We start from the raw sequence: 21,752 nt of genomic DNA on the forward strand, positions 1-21,752 counted from the left end.
TAGATACCAAACCACCTGGAATGTCCAGACGGTGCTTACGTACTTGTCACCTCAGGACTCTGTGGAGAAGTTGGATCTGAAATCCTTGACACTTAAACTACTCATGCTTATTGCTCTAGTGTCTGCTCAACGAGGACAAAGTATGCATATGCTAGACACTGCTTGTATGAAAGTGACTGAATCATCTTATGTGTTTTCATCACCAGAGCATGTCAAACAAAGCAGGCCTAGTTTCAAGACGCCATCGGTAATACTTAAGGCATACCCCATTAACAAAGCTTTGTGTGTGTATAGTCATTTAACTGAATACCTTAGGCGGACAAAATCTCTCCGAGGAGCTGAACCGAAACTTTTCATAAGTTTTGTTAAACCACATAAACGGGTTTCCAGGGACACTATCTCGAGATGGATTCGAACAACCATGCAAAGTGCAGGCATAGATATCTCGATGTTCAAACCCCACAGCACTCGAATGGCTGCGACATCTAAGGCTAAAGGTGCATCCATTCCTATTCAAGAAATTCTGCGAACTGCAGGCTGGTCCTCATCTGGGACATTTGATCGGTTCTATGACAAGCCCGTCCTGGAGGAAAGTACCTTTGCATCAGCAGTACTGAGTAATGATTAAACGTTTGTTCAACCTCAGTGAGATATTATTTGTACACTGAGTGTTCACGGTTCTTAGTTTGTATACACCGATGAAGCTTTATGTAACCCAAGCATCTGGGCTACCTGTTCATGTTAGATGTCAATAAAGGCATAAATTTCCTACTCGATATTATCTGTGTATGTGGGGAATATGTATCTTCCTCATGTGAATGGTGGCTTTAAAGTCTCATGGGATCCCTGAGGCAGTGGTGACGAGATAGAATTGTAAAAATTAAACGAGACTTACCTGTAAGTTGAAGTTTGATTGAGATTCTATCGAGTCACCAACTGCACCAAGGGATCACACGCCCACCCTTGGTTTGTAAGGGTATGACTTTAGTATGCCCACCCATTATGTTTTATACCTCTCTTCTGAGGTAACACTACTATACATTGTTCACATTCACATTTTGGCTTTTAATACTGATGTTGCGCATGCGCTAGGCAATCTCATGTTATCCCTTGGTGCAGTTGGTGACTCGATAGAATCTCAATCAAACTTCAACTTACAGGTAAGTCTCGTTTAATTTTACAATTATGTGACATTCTTCTGTCAGAAGAGCATCGGGAAAAACACCTCGTAAGGATCATACTTGACAACACCCGCCGCGCCTCGACTAACGCTGAAAAAGCTCCATACAATTTCTTCTAATGAAATCACAGGGGGTCCAGACAAGCGACGAGTCTGGTTGTTTATTCGAAATATAAAGGAATGCATGGGAGAATATTGAAGAGTCGTATTATCGTAAACTTATATCATGAAATGTCTGAGTTAAAGCTTAAAATAAATGTAAACCTACCTCACTTGCTGTGTACTGTCGTTTCCGTGGCTCTAAAAGGGGAATTTGAGCGATTTGGTGGGTTTTGCGTCGACTGTTACTATACGTTATAGAGTCTTATAAGGCGTAGTAAGATGATATTAGAGAGCTTAAGCACCAGACGTTCTTGACAACACGAACGGCAGAGAAGCCGCGTAAGACCGGATCGAAGCCTTCGTTGTTGGCGCGAAATAGGAAGGTTAAGCAGTCGACGTTTTTCAGACACGGACTTCTACCCGTGTTAACATGTCTTTGCTAAAAGATGCTAGAGATATGACCTTAATGAGCAAGGGAATAAGTTTCTTTACCCCACTCTCTTGACAGAATGAATAATTCGTCTTTCATATTTATTAGGCGACTTGAAATTTACCACTTCATAGTTGTGTAAACAGTGGGAACAAACGAGCGAGCATGAAGTTTTCAGTGCATGATCTGGATGCCTAGAGGACCATTTCTCTTTTTCTAAATTCGTTAACCCCAGCGAGATTTGTTGTTCTTATGTTTGTAGTCGGTTGCTCAAAACCTAGCAGGCATGCATACGGTATACAATATGCAGTTACAAAATACAACCGATGCAGAAAGACAATCATCTATCTCATTTTGCACTTTGTTATTGTATCTAAATGTCGCTTAAGTGTCTTAATTCTAAATTATCGCTTAAAGTAATTTGTGATAAGCTTAAACCCGGTTTAAAAAAATCTTAGTTCTGCATTTGATGATTCAAATGGACATGAAATCAAATGACTTAACTCACCCAGACTTGGCGAGAAGATTGTCTGCCATTGTCGAATCCCGTTTAATCTATCGATTATGCAAAAACCACTTTGCGCGCCACGAAAACGTTTTTTAATCACTTAATGAAAAGCAGAAGAGCTTTTTATGGTTTTGAGTCAATAATTTATCTCCTATAAACAAAATAACAGCATATTTTTGTGGCGTCCTACCTTCAACCTGAAAAGTGGCGTTCTGGCGTCTGCGACGTGACCACGCGAACGTCATGACATGCGCAGTATGTACATAGTTCCTCTAATGACTTCCGGTAGGCGTTCGTGACGTCAAGAACGTCTGGTGCTTAAGCTCTCTATTGACGCTCGCTCAGATCCCGGCCCTGATCGTTTGATGTGATTCATTGACCTTTATTACCATGCCGTGCCGATCTTTAAAGCTTAATACACCGAGTAGATTTCACTGACTCCTTGATTCAAAGGAACACAGGGGTACTCGTGACAATATGTGTATTTTATTTCTGGCTAGCGCTAGCCGTGATGAAATTCAGTATATCGTGCAAGATTTCGTGTTATGCATGTATGTTGCCCCCATGCAATGAAGGGTGTATTGTTTACAGCAGGTCATATTCACTTCGCTTACGAAAAGGGACAAAAAACCGAAACTGCTCCTGCATAACGAAAAAAAATGGACGAAAACTCCTATCGAGAACATTGTTAATTAATTTATAGTTGTTTGATCCCCATTGTGGAAAGAGCAAGCGAAAATTGTAATTATTATTTGAAATTGTAGTTAGCTTTCCCATGTAAATGTTGTTGTAAGTTTGTTTAAATCAAGTAAAAGTGGTTCAATATTCTTTCCGCCAGTTAAGAGTTTTTTCTTCTTTTACGTCGCTCCTATTATTAAAATGATGACTCGTGATTTCCGACTGACGCACATTACCCAAGCCGGTTTCATGTTAGTAATGATAATTTTTTCACGATGGAGATCAACGCTGGAGGGATGGGTGTAAACTGAAAGTTTCAGTAATATTGTGACATATTCACATTGAAAAATGTGGTTTTTAAAGCGAATTGGATGGTCATAATGCGTTTTCTTTCCCGTCATCAATTTCACAAATAAAATTCTCTAACCTTTGTTTAGCATGCCGTGAATCTTATTTTGAACGCCATGAAAACTTCCCAATCTTCTGTCATCTTGGGACCACTGAACTTTCTTAGTCTATTTTGAGGTTTTATTTTCCTTACATCTACCGGCTACGGCCCAAATCGGTCACGTCTGATCCGGGTCAATATGTGATCACAATACTCTCAGCAGTTTCTGTCACACAACTGAAGGACCTTCGTCAGCTAACATGTAGACTTTGTATTTAGTAATCTATTTGTTTGTTGGTTTGTTTGTTTTTTCAATTTGTGCGACCCTAATGTGCGCCCGCGCCCGAAATTTTTAATTTTGCCTACTAGTGGCCGATTTTGGGTTTTGGCCGCAAGAAGCCAATTTTGGAGTTTGGACACTTTTGTGCTTGGAACAGAACAAGTTTTTTAACTGGGCCTTCTATCCAGTGGATGAGTGTCAACAAAATCTTCTGCGCCATCCACCAGATAGGGAATGAGAGAGTTATCCAATGGTTAGCGTTATTCACTCTTCGAACAACCAGGGCATAGAAGCCAGGCCATTACCCTAATGTTTTTCTCTTTCCATCGCCCGATGTTGAGTTTTTTTGGGAAAGTAAAAGAATAACTTTAATCGGATTTTCTCAAGTCTCATGAAAAATACTTCATTTTGAATTGAACTCGTTCCTCCGTAATTTTCGAGGTTCTGAATTACATCGAAAATGCCCGAAAACGCTCGAAACCGGTCAGCAACTGAACTCGTATCCAGGCTTTTCGTTAGCACAGGCTCCCTGCCAACCCGCGTGAGGTCCCACTTCGTCGCGGTGAGCTGGGACGACTCAGGTGGTGCAACTTGGCTGCCATGAGATATTTTGTATTTTTAAAGGCCCTGTTTTTTTATTCTTCGCTCAGAAGTATCTTTGCTTCTCCTCGATGAGGATGATCGTAGAATGGTTTTTCTCTAACACAGAAGAGGTAAGACTTGATACGAATTGAAAAAAAAAAAAAAAGAAAAAGAAAAGAAACATAACTAACTTTCTAGATGATCACTTCGATCGATCATTCTGTCACGGTGGCGCGGTTCGATTCCAAAAAGAAAAAAAAAAAAAAAGAAAAGAATGCCTAACGACAAGTTCTATGAATAGTTGAAGCCCATAAATGTAACCTGTCTCATCTGAAGTAGGAATTCATAAGTCAGACTCGGTTTGTAGATTATTCATTCCTGTGATACATTTTTCGGCTGAGGCATCGTTTGCAAGATTATTGTTGACGTATTTTCAGGGCTGAATATCCTTTGGCCCTTTAAAAATACTAACTAGGTGATGCTTGCAAAAGTTTTCAACCAATACATCTCTCATGCGTGAAATTGAAGGTGATGCATGCAAATTATAAGCAGAAGTTTTCAACCAATACATCATCGCTCATGCATGAAAATAAAAAATTGCAACTTAGGATATTTTTTTTAAGGAATTATTCTGAGGAACTTGCTCTTCGAAATGGCATGGCCTCATATAAGATAGAACTTTTTCTTTTTCACTTCTGCAGCTATTAGTAAATGAGAAATATCTACCTGGCCACATAGAAATAAATATTTTTAATTTTCAAGCAATTTTTGTGAATAATAACATTGTTCCAAGGGTAGTAATTGTTTCATTTATCCAAGTAGACGTTGCCTTTTGATGACAGATTTACTTGATAACAAGATTCGTGATCGGCATTACTTCTAAGCAGTGGTTTAGAAGTAATTTGAATTTATCAACAAAGTTGAAATGGTAAATTGGCCACCGTTATAGCTTTTATTATCGTAACGGTGGCCAATTTACCATTTCAACTTTGTTGATATTTTCAAATTATTTCGTTACCCCCACCGACGCAGCCCCAAACAGTTTCTTTAGAAACTATCAGCCTTTATTCATTGGTTTAGAAGTGTTAGCTATTGTCTATTGTGTTTCAAACCAGTTTTTCAGAAGAATCCAGAAGGGAAAGAAGTCATTTCATGTAGTCTGTTTATAAATCCACTCACCTGAAGAATCTGCTAACCTGTAAAGTGAGACAGTGTTTTGACGACTAGCCACAGAAGTAAGTTTACAGTCATGTTTTCTGAATATTAATTTTCTGAGATAAAGACTATTTGCTTTTGTCCTGATTTCGAACTATAAACGTATTTCTTTCAGATTGAATAACAGTTAAAGCAGGGCCTGGTATTAGGTAGCTTAGGCATACCACAAATGATCTCATTGGTAGCACAATATCTCAAACTTGGTACATTTCTTAGCCATCCTTAACAAAACAATGTGAAATTACCATAATTTGCGTCGTCTGTGAATGGAAACCGCGATGGCAAATTATTTTAATTTCCATTTGAAACTTAATGTTACTTATAATAAGTTAGGCTGAAGTTGACATGTGCAGTCATGTGAGACAGTAACACATACAGCCATTTTAGAAATTCTAATAAAGAGTAGAAATTCATTTTATAATCGACATTTTCCCTGGTGTTGCCGTCCTGAGTGCTTAAGGTCCCTATTATACAGTTTGTGGTGGTTGTCTGAGTTGATCAGTTCCAAGTAAGGAAACACAGTTAATCACTAATCACTATTGCAACCTGTGATCCGGTATTATTTTATTCAGAGAACAGGACAGCAAAGGGGACTTAATAGGAGTGAAGAATTGGCTTTTTATTTCCCCCTACCTACCTTGGGTAACTATTGCATTCCCCCAATAAAACAATGCTTTATTGCAGGGTATTTCTGTTAAAGCAGGAAGCATGTGTAATAAGAAATTTGTAATATTTATGAAATACAGTGTGAAAATTAAAATTATGTTTTAAAACAGGATCTACATGCAGGCTATAACAGAACTTCCCCATTGATAAAATTGTTGGGTATACCCCCACAACCATTATTATTTTTACCAGTTGCAGATAGATGTTTTAACTGGAAAGGATCACAACATGTTGGCAGATTCAGTCTCAGATCATCACAGGAGATGCTTTTCAGGCAGGCCCAAGCAAGACACCTGTTGGTCTTGGGTTGTGTGCTTGGCATGTGCTGCTTCCAATATTATAGTCTGTGGAATTGTTAATACCTATGGTATCATGTTTCCATTTCTATTAGAAGAGTTTCAACAAGGAAAGGCTTTGACAGGTTAGTCATTACTTAGTTCTTATTAACCGAGCGGGAGGTCTGTATGGGAGAATCTTGACTGAGGTCATCAGTACAGACCGAACACAGTGAGGTCTGTACAAGCGACCGAGGTCAAGATTCTCCCATACAGACTGACCTAGCTTGGTTTGGTTAATAAGATGTTTATTATATGGCTGTGTCTTATATGCCAATTTTTTATATTCTTTGTACCTTTTTTTTCTAGACCGGTCTAGATGCTGGTCTAGATGGGAAAATCTAGACCCCTTTCAATATTGATTTCAGCCAATCAAATTCGTGAATTCAGGTGTTCCCAGTCCTTGCGAGACACAGCCATATAATAATTCAGCATACAGTTGGACCTCTACTGAGGGGTGGTCATTGTCACAGTTCTGAGATTTTTTCCCTTCAAGTACTGAAATTTTTGACTCTACTGAAGTGGTCACCTCTAAAAGGTGGTCATGGTTACTTAAGGCAGAACCTCTCAAATGAAACTATGGTAATCTTATAAGTCAAATTTATTCCATGTTTATCTTCCAAAATCAGTGTTAGCACTTTGAGTTCAAATGTTTATTTTATTTTTCGTCAGCTCTTGCAGGTTCATTTGCGATGGTCGGCAATGGCTTATTTAGCCCGGTGGTAGCTCAAGTTTGCCATAGAGTTGGACCGCTAAAAACAACCATAATTGGGGTCTTTATCTGCTGTGGGGCCCTTCTAGCAACTTCAAAAGGACCCAACATGCACCTCATTTTACTTACTTATGGTGTTTTTTTCGGCTTTGGTACATGTTTTGTATTTTTCGTCCCATATCTGGTAATCCCTCTCTTCTTTGCCAAAAGGCGCGCTTTTGCATTGGGGCTTCTAGCCATGGGTCCTGGAGGAGGTTTGTTTATAATGAGCCCTATTGTGGAAGGCCTTCTTGTTGCATACAGCTGGAGGAAGACATATATGATCCTTGCTGGGATAATGGCTGTAGCCCTGCCACTTGTTTGTACTGTTGGGCGCATTCCTGAACAAGGCAATGAGCAAATTTTTGATGAAGTTGACAAAAAAGAAACGTGTCGTGAAAGAATGTGTTCAACTCTCAAGAATAAGCGATTTGTTATCATTTTAGTGTCCATGTATACATATTATGCAGTGCATTATATTCCACTCGTTCATATGGTGAGTCCAGTCCATTTTCAATATTTTCAGTAGTGTCTGGTCCCATTAGGAACAAATACACTCCTCTGTCTTCCACTTAAATTGTTTTGGGACATGCCGGGGGAGGGGTTGGGGTATGTGGATGGGTTTGTCATGCATGATGGTGATGTCGATGAAACAAATCTCCATTTTCAACTACCGTTGAAATTTAAGTGAAGAATTAATCCTCGTAGGTGAGCCGCAATCTAAGAAATTGCTGTAAAGAAGCCTGAAAGAATTCAGGTTTCGACGGAAATCGAAAAGTGTGACTCCCAGTAGCGCCCAAATAGGATCCTGCTTCTTTTTCACGTACCTTTTCTGCTGTTGCGTTAATTGAACCTCACCTGCGGGTACTATTTCTTCTCTTTGAAAATCTCATCTACTTTGTTTTATTAAAAACTGGATCATTGGATAATGCAATTCAAGACTTTTTATTGGCTTAGCCATTATGGTATATGAGCCAATATACCATGATCTACAAATATGGTAAGCCTACGCGTCGGGTTAAAATTAAAAGGGCGCTAAAAAATTTAAGATTTGGTAAGATTTGTCTTGGGGGCGTTTTTAATAAAACAATTATTAAAAACTAGATCATTGGATAATGCAATTCAAGACTGTTTATTGGCTTAGCCGTTATGGTATATCAGCCAATATACCATAATCTACAAATATGGCAAGTGTACGTGTCAGCTTAAAATTAAAAGGGAGCTAAAAATTTAATAAAATTTAATAATTTAATTTAACGTTTTTAACAAAACAATTATTCCACTCGCGCTTGTTGGATATGAGATGATTATAGCCAACGAGGCGCGTAGCGCCGAGTTGGCTATCTATCATCTCATATCCAACACGCGCTCGTGGAATAATTGTTAATTATAACATAACCAAAGTAAAGCGCTCGCTCTGGTTGGCCAGTTCAGTGTCCACCGTTTCCTCATAGGCGTACGCTGCTGACGTGAAAAATGCAAAGACTCATTTCAGCGCACTTGTTTTTTATGGTCACGTAAGATTTCTGTGTTAAATAAAGGGAACTCTTTTGCTACAATGTAGCAAGAAGCTAGAGTCGCTCTCGGCTATCGCCTCGCGCGACTCTTACGCTTCTTTCGTGCTTAGCAACCTCATAGTGCATCCATAACTCAGTAGTGTGCGATGTGCTGTTTATCATTTGTTAAATTTAGCCTGTGTACAGTCGCCCTCTACCCTCCAAAAGAGAATCAGGTGGGGGCGGCTGTACACATGCTATTCTTATAAAGCGACACATTTCATGCAGGAGAAGCTGTCGCATTAAAAAACCAAAAAAAGGAAATGTCTCGAATTTTAACTGAGGAAATAGCTGACCCCGTTTCAGTCGCGTCTTTCTCTATCTCCGATGTGCTTTCACTCGCGTATTTCTCTATCTCCAGATAGAGGATTGATCCATCGCGATGGGAACAGTCATTATTTATGGCCGAAGGACATGTACGATTATGATTGGAGGACTATATTAAAATTGGCTGCCAATTAAGAACCCATTGGCGGCGGAGTAGGGGGGGACCGTAGCCTCCCAAACAAAAGTTGGGGGGCACAGCCCCCCCTAACGTTTTAGTGCCAAAAATATCGCTAGCGAAGTATAAAAATTGGCAAATTATTAAGCTTACCAACTGCAGTTATTCTTCTTTAAACTAGACAATGTGTCTAGGAAATTAGACATGATTTCATTTTGTACGTTGGTTTCCAATCGAAAGCTAGGCTGAAAGAATTTAGACTGTACCGGAAAAAATATAAGTAAGCCACCAATCGATTACGGACACACTCAAAACTGTAGAGATTGTAAAGAGGATGCTTGTGCCAAAGAACAGCGCGAAATGCATTTTGTAAGTTTGAGGTATGCACATGGGGTGGGTCAGGGAGAGATAAGTTCTTCCCCCCCCCCCGTTCAAAACGTTCCGCTGCCTCTGCCACTAAGAAGGGGAAGAGGTGGAACGGTGGAGGTAGAAAATATTACAGAGCCTTAAAGATGTCCGGTCCCTAAGAAGTACTGGGATTATATGGTGTATATTTATGTAGTCATGATAAAAAGAAGACTGAAATAGAGGAGGCAATACATATACGTATTGCGGTCCTAGTTGTTTCTTTTTGTTCATTTGCGTTGCTAAGCTTATAAAAGAAAAATCAAGATTTGCATAGCATGTGTTTTTTTTATCCTTCTTTCAGGCCCGCTACTGTGAGGAAGTTGGTATACCGACGAAAAAAGCCTCTCGCCTTTATCTATACAGTGGGCTGACGTCATTACTTATCCGTCCTGTGATTGGTCGGCTGTGTGACATAAAGTGGATCGAAGCGTGTTACATTTATCAGTTGGCGGGCGCCGTCAATGGAGTCGCGACGTTGTTGTTACCGCTGGCCACGAAATATTTTCATTTTGTTTTATACTTAGTGGTGTGGGGATTTGCCGATGGGGCTACAGGTTGCTCCGTGTGTATTGCCATCATCGGCTCTTTTTCAGACAAACAAAGAGCCACTGCCCTGGGGATTAGTTTTACAGTCACTTGCGTCGTAGCAGCCGCTGGTCCTGCTCTTGGAGGTATTCCCAGTAGAAAGATAATGTAGCTTTTGAGCCCACGAACACATGCTAGGACAGAAAATGAAGCAATTGAACAAAAGGTTTCCGAGAGCAAACTAGTTTTAAAATGGCTTTGCTTTATGTCGACCAGTAATTTCTCCACAAAACTCGTGCCACTTTCTCAGCTAATCAGATGCATTCTAACCGATTGTGTTCACTTTATCAACCAATCAAATGCTAAACTGAAACCAATTGTGATAACAGTTCGTGCGTGCGTTTAAAAAATTCTTCGACGAATTTTCCTTTTTAAAGTTATTGGCGAGTAAGTTCACTTGTCTCTAGAGCACACAACTATCGAGTGTCCTGAAACCAAAACGAAAACTATCACAACAGCCAATCAGAAGAAAGGAAAATCCCTTCAAGACTCAAGAGCCAATTAGAACTCAAAGTAAAACAACAAAACTGCTAAAAGTGCGGGAAAACGCGGGCGGCCAAGTCGTGATATGTTTAAATTTTGTATCTGATTGGTTGAAAGAGTGGGGCGAGATTTCTGGACCAATCACAGGCGAAGTAAAGCAAAAGCAAAGGAATCTCAGATTACTTTCGACACTTAATTGAAAATTTATTAGCAAACTTCCGATGTAAATAGGACGTTACTATTCAGACGAAAAAATTTTTCAGCGGTATGGATGAATTAATATTTTAATCTTCAGTTGATCTATTCATGACCGGGTTCTTCGAGTGTTCACATGCCCTTTCTTTAACCTTTCTTTCATCCGTATTTTCAGGTCTGATGGCAGATGAGTTGGGGTCATACGTTCCAGCATTTTACATGACAGGGGTTATACTTGTTGTAGGCGCCGCTGTCATATTCCTACTCCCGTTTTTCAAGTTAGAAAACCGTACACTTGAGACGAAGTCCGACGAGAGACTCCTTGTAGTGGAAAAATGTACAGTAGTTTGATGGCAAGAATTCTAGCCACAATTTTCGGAAATGCCTTTGTGGCAGTAGAAGTTTAGTCCCGAAGTCACAATCACTGGTTTTCTTTCTTAAATACAATTGCTTTTTTTTATTCTCTCACACCTTTTCTTAAAAACGAAACGTTCTTTTAAAAGCAACATACATGACTACGCTCACGTGTTGTGTCAATCAAAATTCAAGTACGTTCGGGTCCAGTCCCCGACACAACTGTTTCTACAATAGATTATGACAAATAATTTACTGATATAAAAAAAAAAAATTAGCCTGAGAGTAAGCCCTCATCTTTAGCGCCACGAGACGCGCGTTATTTCACCCGCTGGGAGGTTTGGGACGAGTTGGAGAGAAGTTTACTGGGGGTCTGAAACTCAGTGCTAGACCCCTCGCAGATCTCTCGACGGCTCAAGGCCCCCATGCTTTCCCGCGTGCGAAGAAACGCGCGCTGAATGATGATGACCTTCTCGCGAGCTAGTGATATATTCATCGCAGCTAGGGGCTGAATAACGTATATTTGAGTTATAAAAGTTTTAATTTGATACGAAGAAACTTAAAATACCTAAAACTAAGAAAGGTTATAGTGCTATCGATAAAAAATTATGAGTAAAGAAAATTATTTGGGATCTGATTAATATCTCGTACGCAAAAATTATGGCTATCTCAAAGAATTATCCGGAGTCATCTATCATAAATAAAACTATGCGAAATATAGTAAATGATAAAGGCAGCGACTATTTATTCTGAAATGTGACGACTTGTTTCAGAGAAATCCTTCATTTAAAAAAAATGTATTAAATCAAGTGTTAAGATGTGATTTTATGTTTTCCGTTGATTCGACTTTCCTTTTGCTTGCTGTAATATTTAAAAGAGAACTCCATTTAGCCGATGAAAAGTTTGAGTAATTACAGTTTTTTTCCTGGAGCAACAGAAAGTACGGCTGGTACTCTTAGGAACCAGTCATTAATTATGTGGGGAAGGGGGTCGGAGGATTTTAAGGGGGATCCCAGGGTTTTATTAGTGGGAATGGGGGGTCAGTCATGAACTATAATGTCTAAAGGGGGGAGGGGGCTATAGAATATTGATTGTGCCTTTCATACTATTCAACTCTCTCCCCATAAAGTGAACACTGCAAGGAAAACTTCTTGATCTGTCATCATGCTACGAAGAGAGGGGAATCGTAAATCCGTTGGGCTCTTTGTATGGCCCCAGTCGTCAAAATTTAATTTTTTGGATTTTCAGCGCAGTGGTAGCTTGCTAGAGTTATTTGCGCCAAATAGTGTGATTAACTAAACAGTATTATTGACAAAAGTCTTATTAACGAAGGGTAGCCCCTCTGACACTACACGCATCTCTTTCGTCACGATAGACTTATACTATTTGATATCCTCGCGCATGCGTGATAGTCTCGTTTTCCAACCACTGTTCATAAATGAGGCTGGCGAGAAAACAGCGGCAATCGGGCTTGGTATTTTCACTCCTGCGATGCGTATTCGACCCCAGTTTTTGGGTACATCGATCACGGTCAAACTAGCGCGTCCCGAATTCCTTGTATCTTTTTCGCTTTCAATATACCTTTTCTATTTAATTTTTCCCTTGTCCTCGTCAGCGTTTATCTTGAAAGTGTATCATTTTCATTTTTCAAATCGAAATGTTTATTGCAAAATGATAGAAATATTAAGTCTAGAAAATCTTGATAAATTCAAAATCATTACAGCAAATCTAACTTGAATATGCAAATTTACATTGATTTTGTTTTCAGGATTCTTCTGCAGAGCTCGTGCAATTTGCACGTGTATAACTCTCATCTAATTTACATTTTGCAGCAACTCGTGACTCGAACCGTTTCGCTTCTCGTGAAAGAGAGAGAGTTAGGTAATTATTCAGAGGTATAATCCAAGTCAGAACGTCTACGGAATCACTGCGGAGTTACTTGTTCTTGAAGACCTTGCACGAACTGACCACTTGCCATAAAATAAGTCACGGAAAAACGGTGAGAATGACTGAGAATGAGTTCTACAACTAATCAAATATCCTACAACGTGCGTACATGCGTAAACTGTTTGATAGCATACTGAATCCATGAAGGTTTATCGAAGTAGTTTTCGTGAAGTAATACCACTCTTAAGTCTCCTATGAAAAACGGTGGGAAAGTGATAAAAGAACAGTTTCCAGGACAAGTTTATCACGAAGGTGTATCTGCTTCCCCGGGTCGAGAAGAAGTTTGGTGATGATATGACAGGAACTCTTTGCTTACCGCCGCTAATGATTTATACCGAGTCAGACAAAACTGATTTGGATTACTCTTTTAAAAAGGTATCACAAATATTCAGAATAAATATCGCTGCAACAGCAGAAAACATGAGAAATATATCTGCTAATATGTACAGCTTTACTGATTCAACATATTATTGACCGATTTAATTCATTTACCCTTCAGCTTTAAAGGTCTGATTGTTACTTCTCCCTTCTAGCTGCCACACATTTCCTTGTAAATGAGTTGCGAGAATTTGATTTCAGATTTAGATAACAACTTCAACTTGATAAACTTGAGAATTCCCATTGCCTGTTTGCTGGATACGGCATGGTTATCATGGGGAGAATTTACATGTTAACGAACTTCTGGATGGTAATGGATTTAAATCAAAAGCATTCTTACGAGGTCTGTGAAATAACACCAGATTATGAGGTCGTTTTGTTCCCCTGCAGGTGAAGTGCTGTGGAGAAAGTATCCACACATTTAGGACAAGGGTGGATAGAAAGAGGAAGCGAGAAAAAAGACCCCAAGGTAAGCTACAAAATTTGATGTTTTCAAAATAGGAACATAATGTGAACATGTGACTGCTACTCCTTAGCCAATGCGTTTATGTATGATTCATATTGATAAACGGGCCAAAAAATATTTAGCCCGGTAACGTGCAACCTTACGTACGTAAGTTGAAAGTTTTCGATGTAACATTGTCTGGTTCGGGGGCGGGGGTGGGTGAAATTTTTCTTGAGATGACTGTTGTAAATGTTTTACATTTGGAAAAATGAATTTCAAGAAATCGATTTTATGAAGCTAAAGCTTTCAGATCTTTCTGCGGAGAATATGTCAGCTTATAAGTGTGTATCTAAAGGTTTTCTTGTTGGCCAAACCCATCCCTAAGCTGTATAAGTGTAACATTTTGTGGTAGGGGCTTTTTTTTTGGAAAGTCTTAATCAGGTGCAGAGGTCGCAACAACTCTTTCGTATTCTCTACCTTTATTCGTATTAAAATTTCAAAATAAATCATTTGCCTAAACATTACGCAAAGAAAAATTAAGTTGCGTCAGACAAGATTTTATTTTAAAGATGCTAATTAACACAAAACAATCGAAATGCAAACGAGACTTCGATGCGCTTTGGAGAAAAAGACAGTTTTTTTTTCCTTGAAAACGTTACCATTTTTAGCGATATTACTTAAAAAAAACTTTTCTAGTCGTGCATCAGTGAAAAATAAACATTTGGTGGGAACTGTTCAGCAATTTGAAAAGAGAAATCTGAAGAGTATATGTACAAGTACGGCAGTGCGTGACAGTGTTTGCGACACCATGTGATCCAGCGGTTTTACTTTTAAAACGTCGATCAGTTAGATTTGACATTTTATTTGGGTGCAGATTCGCACGCTACTTGGCGAGCGTGATCAAAATGCATAATTTCTTTTAAAGTAGAACTGTACCAGCGAACAGAATTGAAAAAAAAAAATTTACAGAAATTTGTAGGATCCGCTCGTTGTATCCAAATGAGTTTGTCATTAAATGCAATTGAGAAGAACGAATATATCTGTAACCGTTACTGCAAAGGGTAATGATTTTCGTCGGGGGTTGGTGACTGTAAAGTAAAATATCCGCATAAAGGCAAGTATATTCAAAATACACGAATGTGTGCAACTCCGTGACTTGACTCGTTCTTGGCTAGCTGCAGTAACCACTTGTTTGAACAGTCAAGTACTTTCCAACGCTAATCACAAACAGGTCACGAGAATATTGTGCGTCTTATTTAACAAATGGTAAACACCACAGCGTACACTATTGAGTCATGGATGCACGAGGGAGGTTGCTGAGCACGAAAGAAGCGTAAGAGTCGCTCGAGGCGATAGCCGAGAGCGACTCTAGCTTCATTTTTTTACCATGCTTAAAACAAGTTTGAATTTATTGAAATTAGGGACCTTAAGCAAACCACGTCGACGGCGGCGGCAACGGCAACGAGGGCGGGGTGAAGAAAAAGATCATGTGAGTAGAACTGAAGCTCAGCACGTCCTCTGAAAAACAGCCACGTGGTATCACCAAAACTTTGCGAGGTTTGCGAATGAAAACCACGACGGACGGCAAATTATTTAAGTTTCCGTATGGAATTGAGCGCTGCTCACATACGAGATAGTAAACACATCCAGCCATTCGCGAAATTCTAGCTAAAAATCCAAATCTTTTTTTGTTTTGTTTCGTTTGTTTGTTTGTTTTTTTTTTCCAATCTGTGTCCTCTTCGGTGTTGCCGTCTGATTAATTAAGGTCCATATCTTTTATCTTTAACCTGGATCTAGTATTCTAGCATCATATTTTGTACAATCCCATCGGTTAAGAAACGTTGTTTCTGTAAGTCGAGCTTTTACCTGAGTAACATATTAATTTAAAAACCTTTAGTTTCGACGCTCAAAAAAGAAAAAAAACAACAACAACAAAAAGAAAAAAACAAAATGAATTCACTGAATCATCTATGAAAATGCTTTTTAAAAACGTTTTCGTTAAGACTATGTATGTAACATCCGTTTTGAAACGGTATAATTTTCCCGCCCAAAATACGCATGTGTCGCTTTTTTTTTTTTTAATATCTTATTATTATAGATAAAGTCAATCAACGCAAGTGTTGCTTTTCGCTTCTTTACTTTCTTTATAGAATGATTTAAGATATACAGAAAAGATACGAATCTTTGGTCTTGCAATCGGCATAGACAAGCATGGAAAGAAAATAAGGACGAGATTTGACAGCACAGTTGATCGTTGTGTAAATTAAAACAAATTTGTCTTCAACGTTGTTTGCTCCTGAAAATTCAAAAGCTGTAATAAGGTGCTAAAGCTTCACAGCCGCTGAACGGAGAACAATGCTATCGAGTCATTCAGCAGATTAATAGAAAGTAGAACACAATTGGGAAAAAGAAACCATTCACATTTTGTTAATTGTATTTGTAGAAAACAGTTTGTTTATTCATGACTTGCGATGATAGGGAAAAGTGTAGCATAATTATTTGAATCAGTTTTCATTTTGATGGGATGTTTTGCACGAAGGACAAGTACTCGCCAGCTTTCAGCGTTTATTTTCAGTTCTCGATGGTTAATCAGACAAGTTGTCTGTTAGTAAATTCTCCAGCGAATGTAAATTCAACACTATGTCGTTGATTTTGAGCAAACACTTTCTACCATACACCGAATGCAAATACGGCGTCCAATTTGAGTTGACCTTGTTCTGGACTCACTAGCCTCTCACACATGTAATGATCCTTTTGTGTTTCTGCGTGAAGACGAGGCTAGTGAGTCCAGAACAATGGCAATTCAAATTGGACAACATATTTGCATTCGGTGTATGCGTTTGTAGTTTTAATCCATTATTCGTACTTTTGTTTTTCTTCAGGTTACTGAGGTATTTTGATGCAACGAGTTGGTTTAAGAAGGAGAAATAATGAGATCAGACAAGGTTCAGTGAATGAGAAGTAGAAGACAGCGTCGGGCAATGTTTAACTCGAAGTGAAAGGAATGGCAGCCGGTTTGGTTTTTGAAGACATGTACAATTCATACTTCAAATTTAACGAATAATAGGAAGGTGACCAACAACAAGCCCATCGAATCGTTTCAGAATTTTCTTGTTAAGGCGAATTGTCATGCGCCAATTTTTTGTTGATTTTGTAAGTAACATCTGTTCAAAAAACTTAGACAAATACGGTGCTCTAAAATACGCATGCGCCGTTTTTTTTAAATTTCACCAATGCTTCATGTAATTAAACTTGTTTATTGCCAATAAAAGCTAGTCTTGTCTCTTGTTTATTAATAAAGACCCATTCAAGTATTCTGTAATCTTTATTCTCTCCAGTATAGCAATTCAATATACAACAATCATTTATTTTCAATAAGTTTTAATTTCGACTAAAAATATTTCAATTAGTTAAGTAACTTTCATTTAAAAAGGTGGTAAGAAATTTTTTCGTATAGAGATACTCGTACATAGACTTTTGGCGGGAAAATTTGATGAAAATTTGCACAGCGTTTACCCTGACACCATTTATGATAAACAATTCAAAATGGCTTCCGTTGAATTTTCCCGCTAAACTAAGATGAACATCAATCTTGTGCAAAAATTTCTTTAAAAATAGATTTTAACGGCCCTTCGTTCGACTTTTTATGCAAAACTGGTGACATAAAATGTTTGTGAAACAAATTGTCTCTCCGTAGCATTTCGGTCTTTGAAATTTTTTGCACAAGATGATGTTTTTACACATCCATCAGGTACTAATGATATGCAGCCTGGCAAGCTTCAATCTACTTATGAATTGTGAACTGTCATGTTTGATTAGGGTTTTTTCATTTCCAATTTATGCTCTCCTCACTAAGTAAAGAAAGTTTGTCATGTTGCTAATTAAAAGACCTTTTTCATCCGTGACAAATTCGACGCAAAGTGCAAGACTGATCACTGAGACAAAATTGATCATCAAACGTTTTGCTTCTCACAGTTGGCACCTTTTTTTTTCTTTTAATTCGAAGGTGTTCAGGCATTTAAATAATCACTCGACCCCAAGTATTTTAGCAATTCAGATCTCATTTTCAAAATTTTAAGTTATCCCATATTGTAGGTTGAAAAAGGTCTTTCTATTTTGCAGTTACGGCAATAAAAACACAATGTCTGGTTCAAAGAATATATCTAGAAACAATATCTTGTATACAATGCACTGTCAACGAAAAATTCAGAAAGGAACGGAGTCATAAAATTAAAGAATATTCGAGAAAAGAAGATGACCAGTTTACAAATTCTTGAAGGGAAATTTTTCTATGACATCTAAGTTTGATTTTCCTAGCAACAAAGATAATATTTTGCAGGTTGGACAACAAATTATAACCACCGTATAACAATGTGCTCTTTTTGAAAAAAAAACAAACAAAACTAAAGAACACGGTCATTTACTTGTGCCTTTAAAACTTTAAAAGATGAACCTTTCACTGTTCCCTACCCTTTTCAATTTGACTACTTCGTTTTCTGGTGGCTTTAATTATCACCGAGTACACCAGTTGAAAGATCGATATTAAGAAACTTTGGAAGCATGCTTTCCTAAGCCGGTGGTGAATGATTATTTTAGTATATAACTGCTCAGGTTCTGTCGAATTCAATTGTAAATTCGTTTAGTTTAGACCAATCTTTAAATAAAAAGCTTTTCGAAATGCTTCCATTACTTGCATCGAGATAAGCAGCCAAGTTCCACTAGAATTTAACAGTTTTTTTCAATTAAATCAGCAAAGACGTCATATTTTTCTTTTGAAAAGCGATACCTAAAACTTACCAACGTCTTTTGTGCTCTTCGGAATTTTATTTTATTCTGTTACACTCATCACTTCCTCGATAACACTGACAAAAAATGTGGTAGTTATCTTAAAATTCAGCGCTCCGGCTGCTATAACCACCTCGTGCGAGGGGAATGTAACGAGATATGACGCAATCCTCGACCAATCCGAGCGCAAGAATCTCCATGGCCGTGATAAGCAGAATTGACAACTTACAGAATTCCAAAGCACCTGAGCAATTACACCGAATACATATGGTGTTTGGTTTTGTGATCTAATCTTCCCGCTAATTTGAGTCCAAGATATCAATTTTTCCTCGATACCAAATTGCCAAATTGAACTTTGCCCAAGAAATCATCAGTCCTCTCTCTCATTCATAAAGAGCCTACGATTTTTTTTAGGTATTTTTTGTTGATAATCAAGGTTGTGTTCGCAATTCAATTCCTTCACAAGAAAAGTTCCTACAATACTTCAAACCAGACATTTAGTTCTCATACACTAAACTTGCTAAACGATAAGAGAACGTAGGCATTAGCAATTTTACTGTTGAAAATTGGGCAAGAATCCATATAACCCCATAAATTAATTATGCATAGAGTGTTGCAAAGAAACCTTTCTATTTAGCCTTTATGAAATGAATGCATGATTAATGTATGGGGTTATATGGAGCTCTTTCCGAAAATTGTTGTATCCAGCAATATGGTTCGCAAGCCTGACAAAAAGAACGTTTTACCTTGATGAGCTTAAAGAATCGGCCGCGTCCGTTAGTCATAATTGGTCAGTTGAGGTCATTGTGGTCATTTTACCTGCATGTTAATGTCATACATAATCCCCTGTATAATTGTCATATAAATTGATCCACTTGTTCACAAGGCAGACGATAAAAATGGTTATTTCTGTTGCTTTAGAAAATGAGCAGAGTTTAAACTAAAAGTGTGATTTACACGTCGATGATGTTCAGCAATTAAATTGTTGATCAAGTTGCTAATGATTAAAGATTTTTCGTCTCTCGTCATGTGCTCAGTCAGTATCCATGTTGAGGTCGTTTCAGTGCCAGTCGGCTCTTTGATAAAAGAGGCTTGGCAGTCGGAGCATTTAATCTTTTTCAATCACTCTTGAATACAGCGTTTGTAAACAAATGTCGTACGTCGCAGGAATGCAGAATTTAAGGGATGGTTTCCGAGGCTCCCCGAATAATGACTGAAATGCTTCGTGGGGTCGTCATAGATTTCATTCACGTTTCAGAAAGTCGCCAGGTGTCGTGTTCAATTAATTTGTCGTTGTTGTTGTTACTGTTGCTATTTAGTCAAAATCAACTTCAATATAATACTTTGAACTGCGTCGTAAACAAGTTACAGTCGCGTCTTGGAAGCCGCAGCTTCTCGAAGTCGGGTTGAAGGCTAATTCGTTTGGTTATCTGTCGATCTGTGAATAGTCTACTCTAGAAAAGAATATTTGAAATCTTCTCCAGCATCTGTGATGAAGTTAATGTTGGCGTTCTGTTCGTCAATTTGGTCAATGTGTGTGGCGGCAAATGTACCATTAATTTAACGTTACCGAAGCGGTCATGTCTTTTAGCGAGCAGCAGGTAAACTAATGTACGGTTTGGTTGCCAGTGTTCTCTTGTCGATTACAAAAATATTAAAAAGGAAAAGAAGTGAATCTTAAGGTGGCGCTGACAATTGTACGTGCGATATTTTAGATGGATTTCTCGTGAAAAAAATTGGTTTTTCAAATGGAAAAACTGTCGACAATCAAGATAATATAATTTGTTTCAATGGATAGCAGTTCTTCGATTACGAAAGAGCAGAACGTCTTTCTTTTTTAGAAAAATTGTTATTTTTTGTTTGTCACTGCTGCTATCATAGCTCGAAGATCTATGCTGTATGGTTTTAATGATCAGATTTTTCCTTCAAAATAGCATTTAACCTACACTGCCACCTTGAATAATCCACCTCTTTTGGTGACTGCCTTTCTTAAATTTTCCTCCTACATCTACTGGTATTTTACAAGAGTCTTCTCAGATGATTCACGAATCAGATCCGAAGTCTAATTGGCTAAGTTCCTCAGCAAACAGAAAAAAATTAAGGCAGTCGCCATGTAAATATGATCAAAATAACTTTAAAAAGTGCTTATCTTTACGGAGCTCCTGGCTTCTAAATGCATCGATTCCGGTTTGCCCTCCTAGACTCTTTGTTTTACTATCTTCTTCTTGATTCCATTCTACCTGCGAACAGAGAAAATATAAGCAAAACAATAATTAGTCAGTTGATTCAATTTCTATAGAACCTCTTTGAATACAATTCGCAAAGAGTGTGAACGCATGGACAAGGCTTCAAGACGCAACACGAATCCATCGCAAAACCTTTTTTAACAAGGCGTTAGCGTAGTGTTACTGACACAATTAGTTTATTCTCGTGGCCCTGTTGAAAGAAACTAGATGCTTATCAATTTTAGGAGTTGAAGAGTAACAACCTCAAACATCACTCGCACGTGGATTCGTTCGGTCCATTCCAGGTAATGTTTCTCGAAATCCTTACCTAGCCTAAGTTGTAGCCAGCGAAGAGTGCTCTCCGACATTGAAAACAAATCAAACGACGTTTACGAACAGCATCAAGTCGAAAACTTAGCTTAAAGCGAACTGAATGCTGCGGCACTAGTTCAGTAACTTTGGTTGTTACTCCACCGGTATAGAAATTAAACTGAAACTAGCTATTTTGTAAGAGTAAAGCTTACCTTTAGATATATTTCCAGCGGAAGTCCTGTCCCAAAATCACTAATATTATTGGCCACTAACTACTTTCCAAAAAATGCGTCCTCACCCAAACACGACCTGCTTGCTATGAGAAAACTTTGTAGTTTGACATGAATAGATAATTAAAAAACCAACCAATCATTGACGAGTACGTCACAAATAAGTCACGCTTTTTTTTATGGGCACGCCCTTTAAAAGCGTATTCGTAAACCCCTGGAGAAATGGCGTAAGCTCACGCTTTAGGTCATCTTAAATCTATTTCCCATTGTACCAAATGATAAAAAAAAAATG

The 21,752-nt window shown here is 38.3% G+C and overlaps 3 protein-coding genes and 1 long non-coding RNA gene across 7 annotated transcripts in view; 3 read left to right on the forward strand and 1 right to left on the reverse strand.

Moving 5' to 3' along the window:
- LOC148729853 (uncharacterized) overlaps positions 1 to 662 on the forward strand; it is a 1,183-nt gene extending 521 nt beyond the window's left edge. Inside the window, exon 1 of the mRNA XM_088760687.1 lies at positions 1 to 662. This exon is cut by the window's left edge and continues 521 nt beyond it. Coding sequence (XP_088616813.1) covers positions 1 to 628 — 628 coding nt within the window. The 3' untranslated portion in view covers positions 629 to 662.
- The window catches only part of LOC148729851 (monocarboxylate transporter 13-like), a 17,876-nt gene extending 15,346 nt beyond the window's left edge, over positions 1 to 2,530 (reverse strand). Inside the window, exon 1 of one of the 3 annotated variants that reach the window (XM_088760166.1) lies at positions 2,411 to 2,530. In XM_088760166.1, coding sequence (XP_088616292.1) covers positions 2,411 to 2,465 — 55 coding nt within the window. In that variant the 5' untranslated portion in view covers positions 2,466 to 2,530. Of the gene's footprint in view, positions 1 to 1,448; positions 1,481 to 2,410 lie in introns of those variants that run through there. The other 2 variants (XM_088760165.1, XM_088760163.1) reach the window with 2 other exon arrangements.
- On the forward strand, positions 1,142 to 11,961 carry LOC111335671 (monocarboxylate transporter 4). Of its 2 annotated transcripts, none has more exons than XM_088760167.1 (6): positions 1,142 to 1,160; positions 5,264 to 5,383; positions 6,222 to 6,450; positions 7,037 to 7,611; positions 9,823 to 10,192; positions 10,960 to 11,961. In XM_088760167.1, the coding sequence occupies exons 3-6, from the start codon at positions 6,258 to 6,260 to the stop codon at positions 11,133 to 11,135; spliced, it is 1,314 nt and encodes a 437-aa protein (XP_088616293.1). In that variant the 5' UTR covers positions 1,142 to 1,160; positions 5,264 to 5,383; positions 6,222 to 6,257; the 3' UTR covers positions 11,136 to 11,961. The 2 variants fall into 2 exon arrangements, with proteins under 2 accessions (XP_088616293.1, XP_022797392.2); XM_022941657.2 differs by lacking the exon at positions 1,142 to 1,160 and adding an exon at positions 4,121 to 4,279.
- A 1,020-nt stretch (positions 11,962 to 12,981) lies between these two features.
- On the forward strand, positions 12,982 to 17,272 carry LOC148729854 (uncharacterized). Its single transcript, XR_016000909.1, has 3 exons — positions 12,982 to 13,137; positions 13,854 to 13,932; positions 16,791 to 17,272. It is a non-coding gene; the product is annotated as an uncharacterized LOC148729854 (long non-coding RNA).
- Positions 17,273 to 21,752: the final 4,480 nt, after the last annotated feature.

Source organism: Stylophora pistillata, chromosome 5 (assembly GCF_964205215.1).
Source record: "Stylophora pistillata chromosome 5, jaStyPist1.2, whole genome shotgun sequence".
In the NCBI taxonomy this organism is placed as follows: Eukaryota; Metazoa; Cnidaria; class Anthozoa; order Scleractinia; family Pocilloporidae; genus Stylophora; species Stylophora pistillata.

What these genes read in the sequence shown, in the direction of transcription:
- LOC111335671 (XM_088760167.1), top strand. Translation starts at nt 6,258, where the DNA reads ATGTTGGCAGATTCAGTCTCAGATCATCACAGGAGATGCTTTTCAGGC. An exon ending in ACAAGGAAAGGCTTTGACAG is followed by an intron (nt 6,451 to 7,036) that starts GTTAGTCATTAC and finishes ATTTTTCGTCAG; the next exon opens with CTCTTGCAGGTTCATTTGCG. An exon ending in CGCTGGTCCTGCTCTTGGAG is followed by an intron (nt 10,193 to 10,959) that starts GTATTCCCAGTA and finishes CCGTATTTTCAG; the next exon opens with GTCTGATGGCAGATGAGTTG.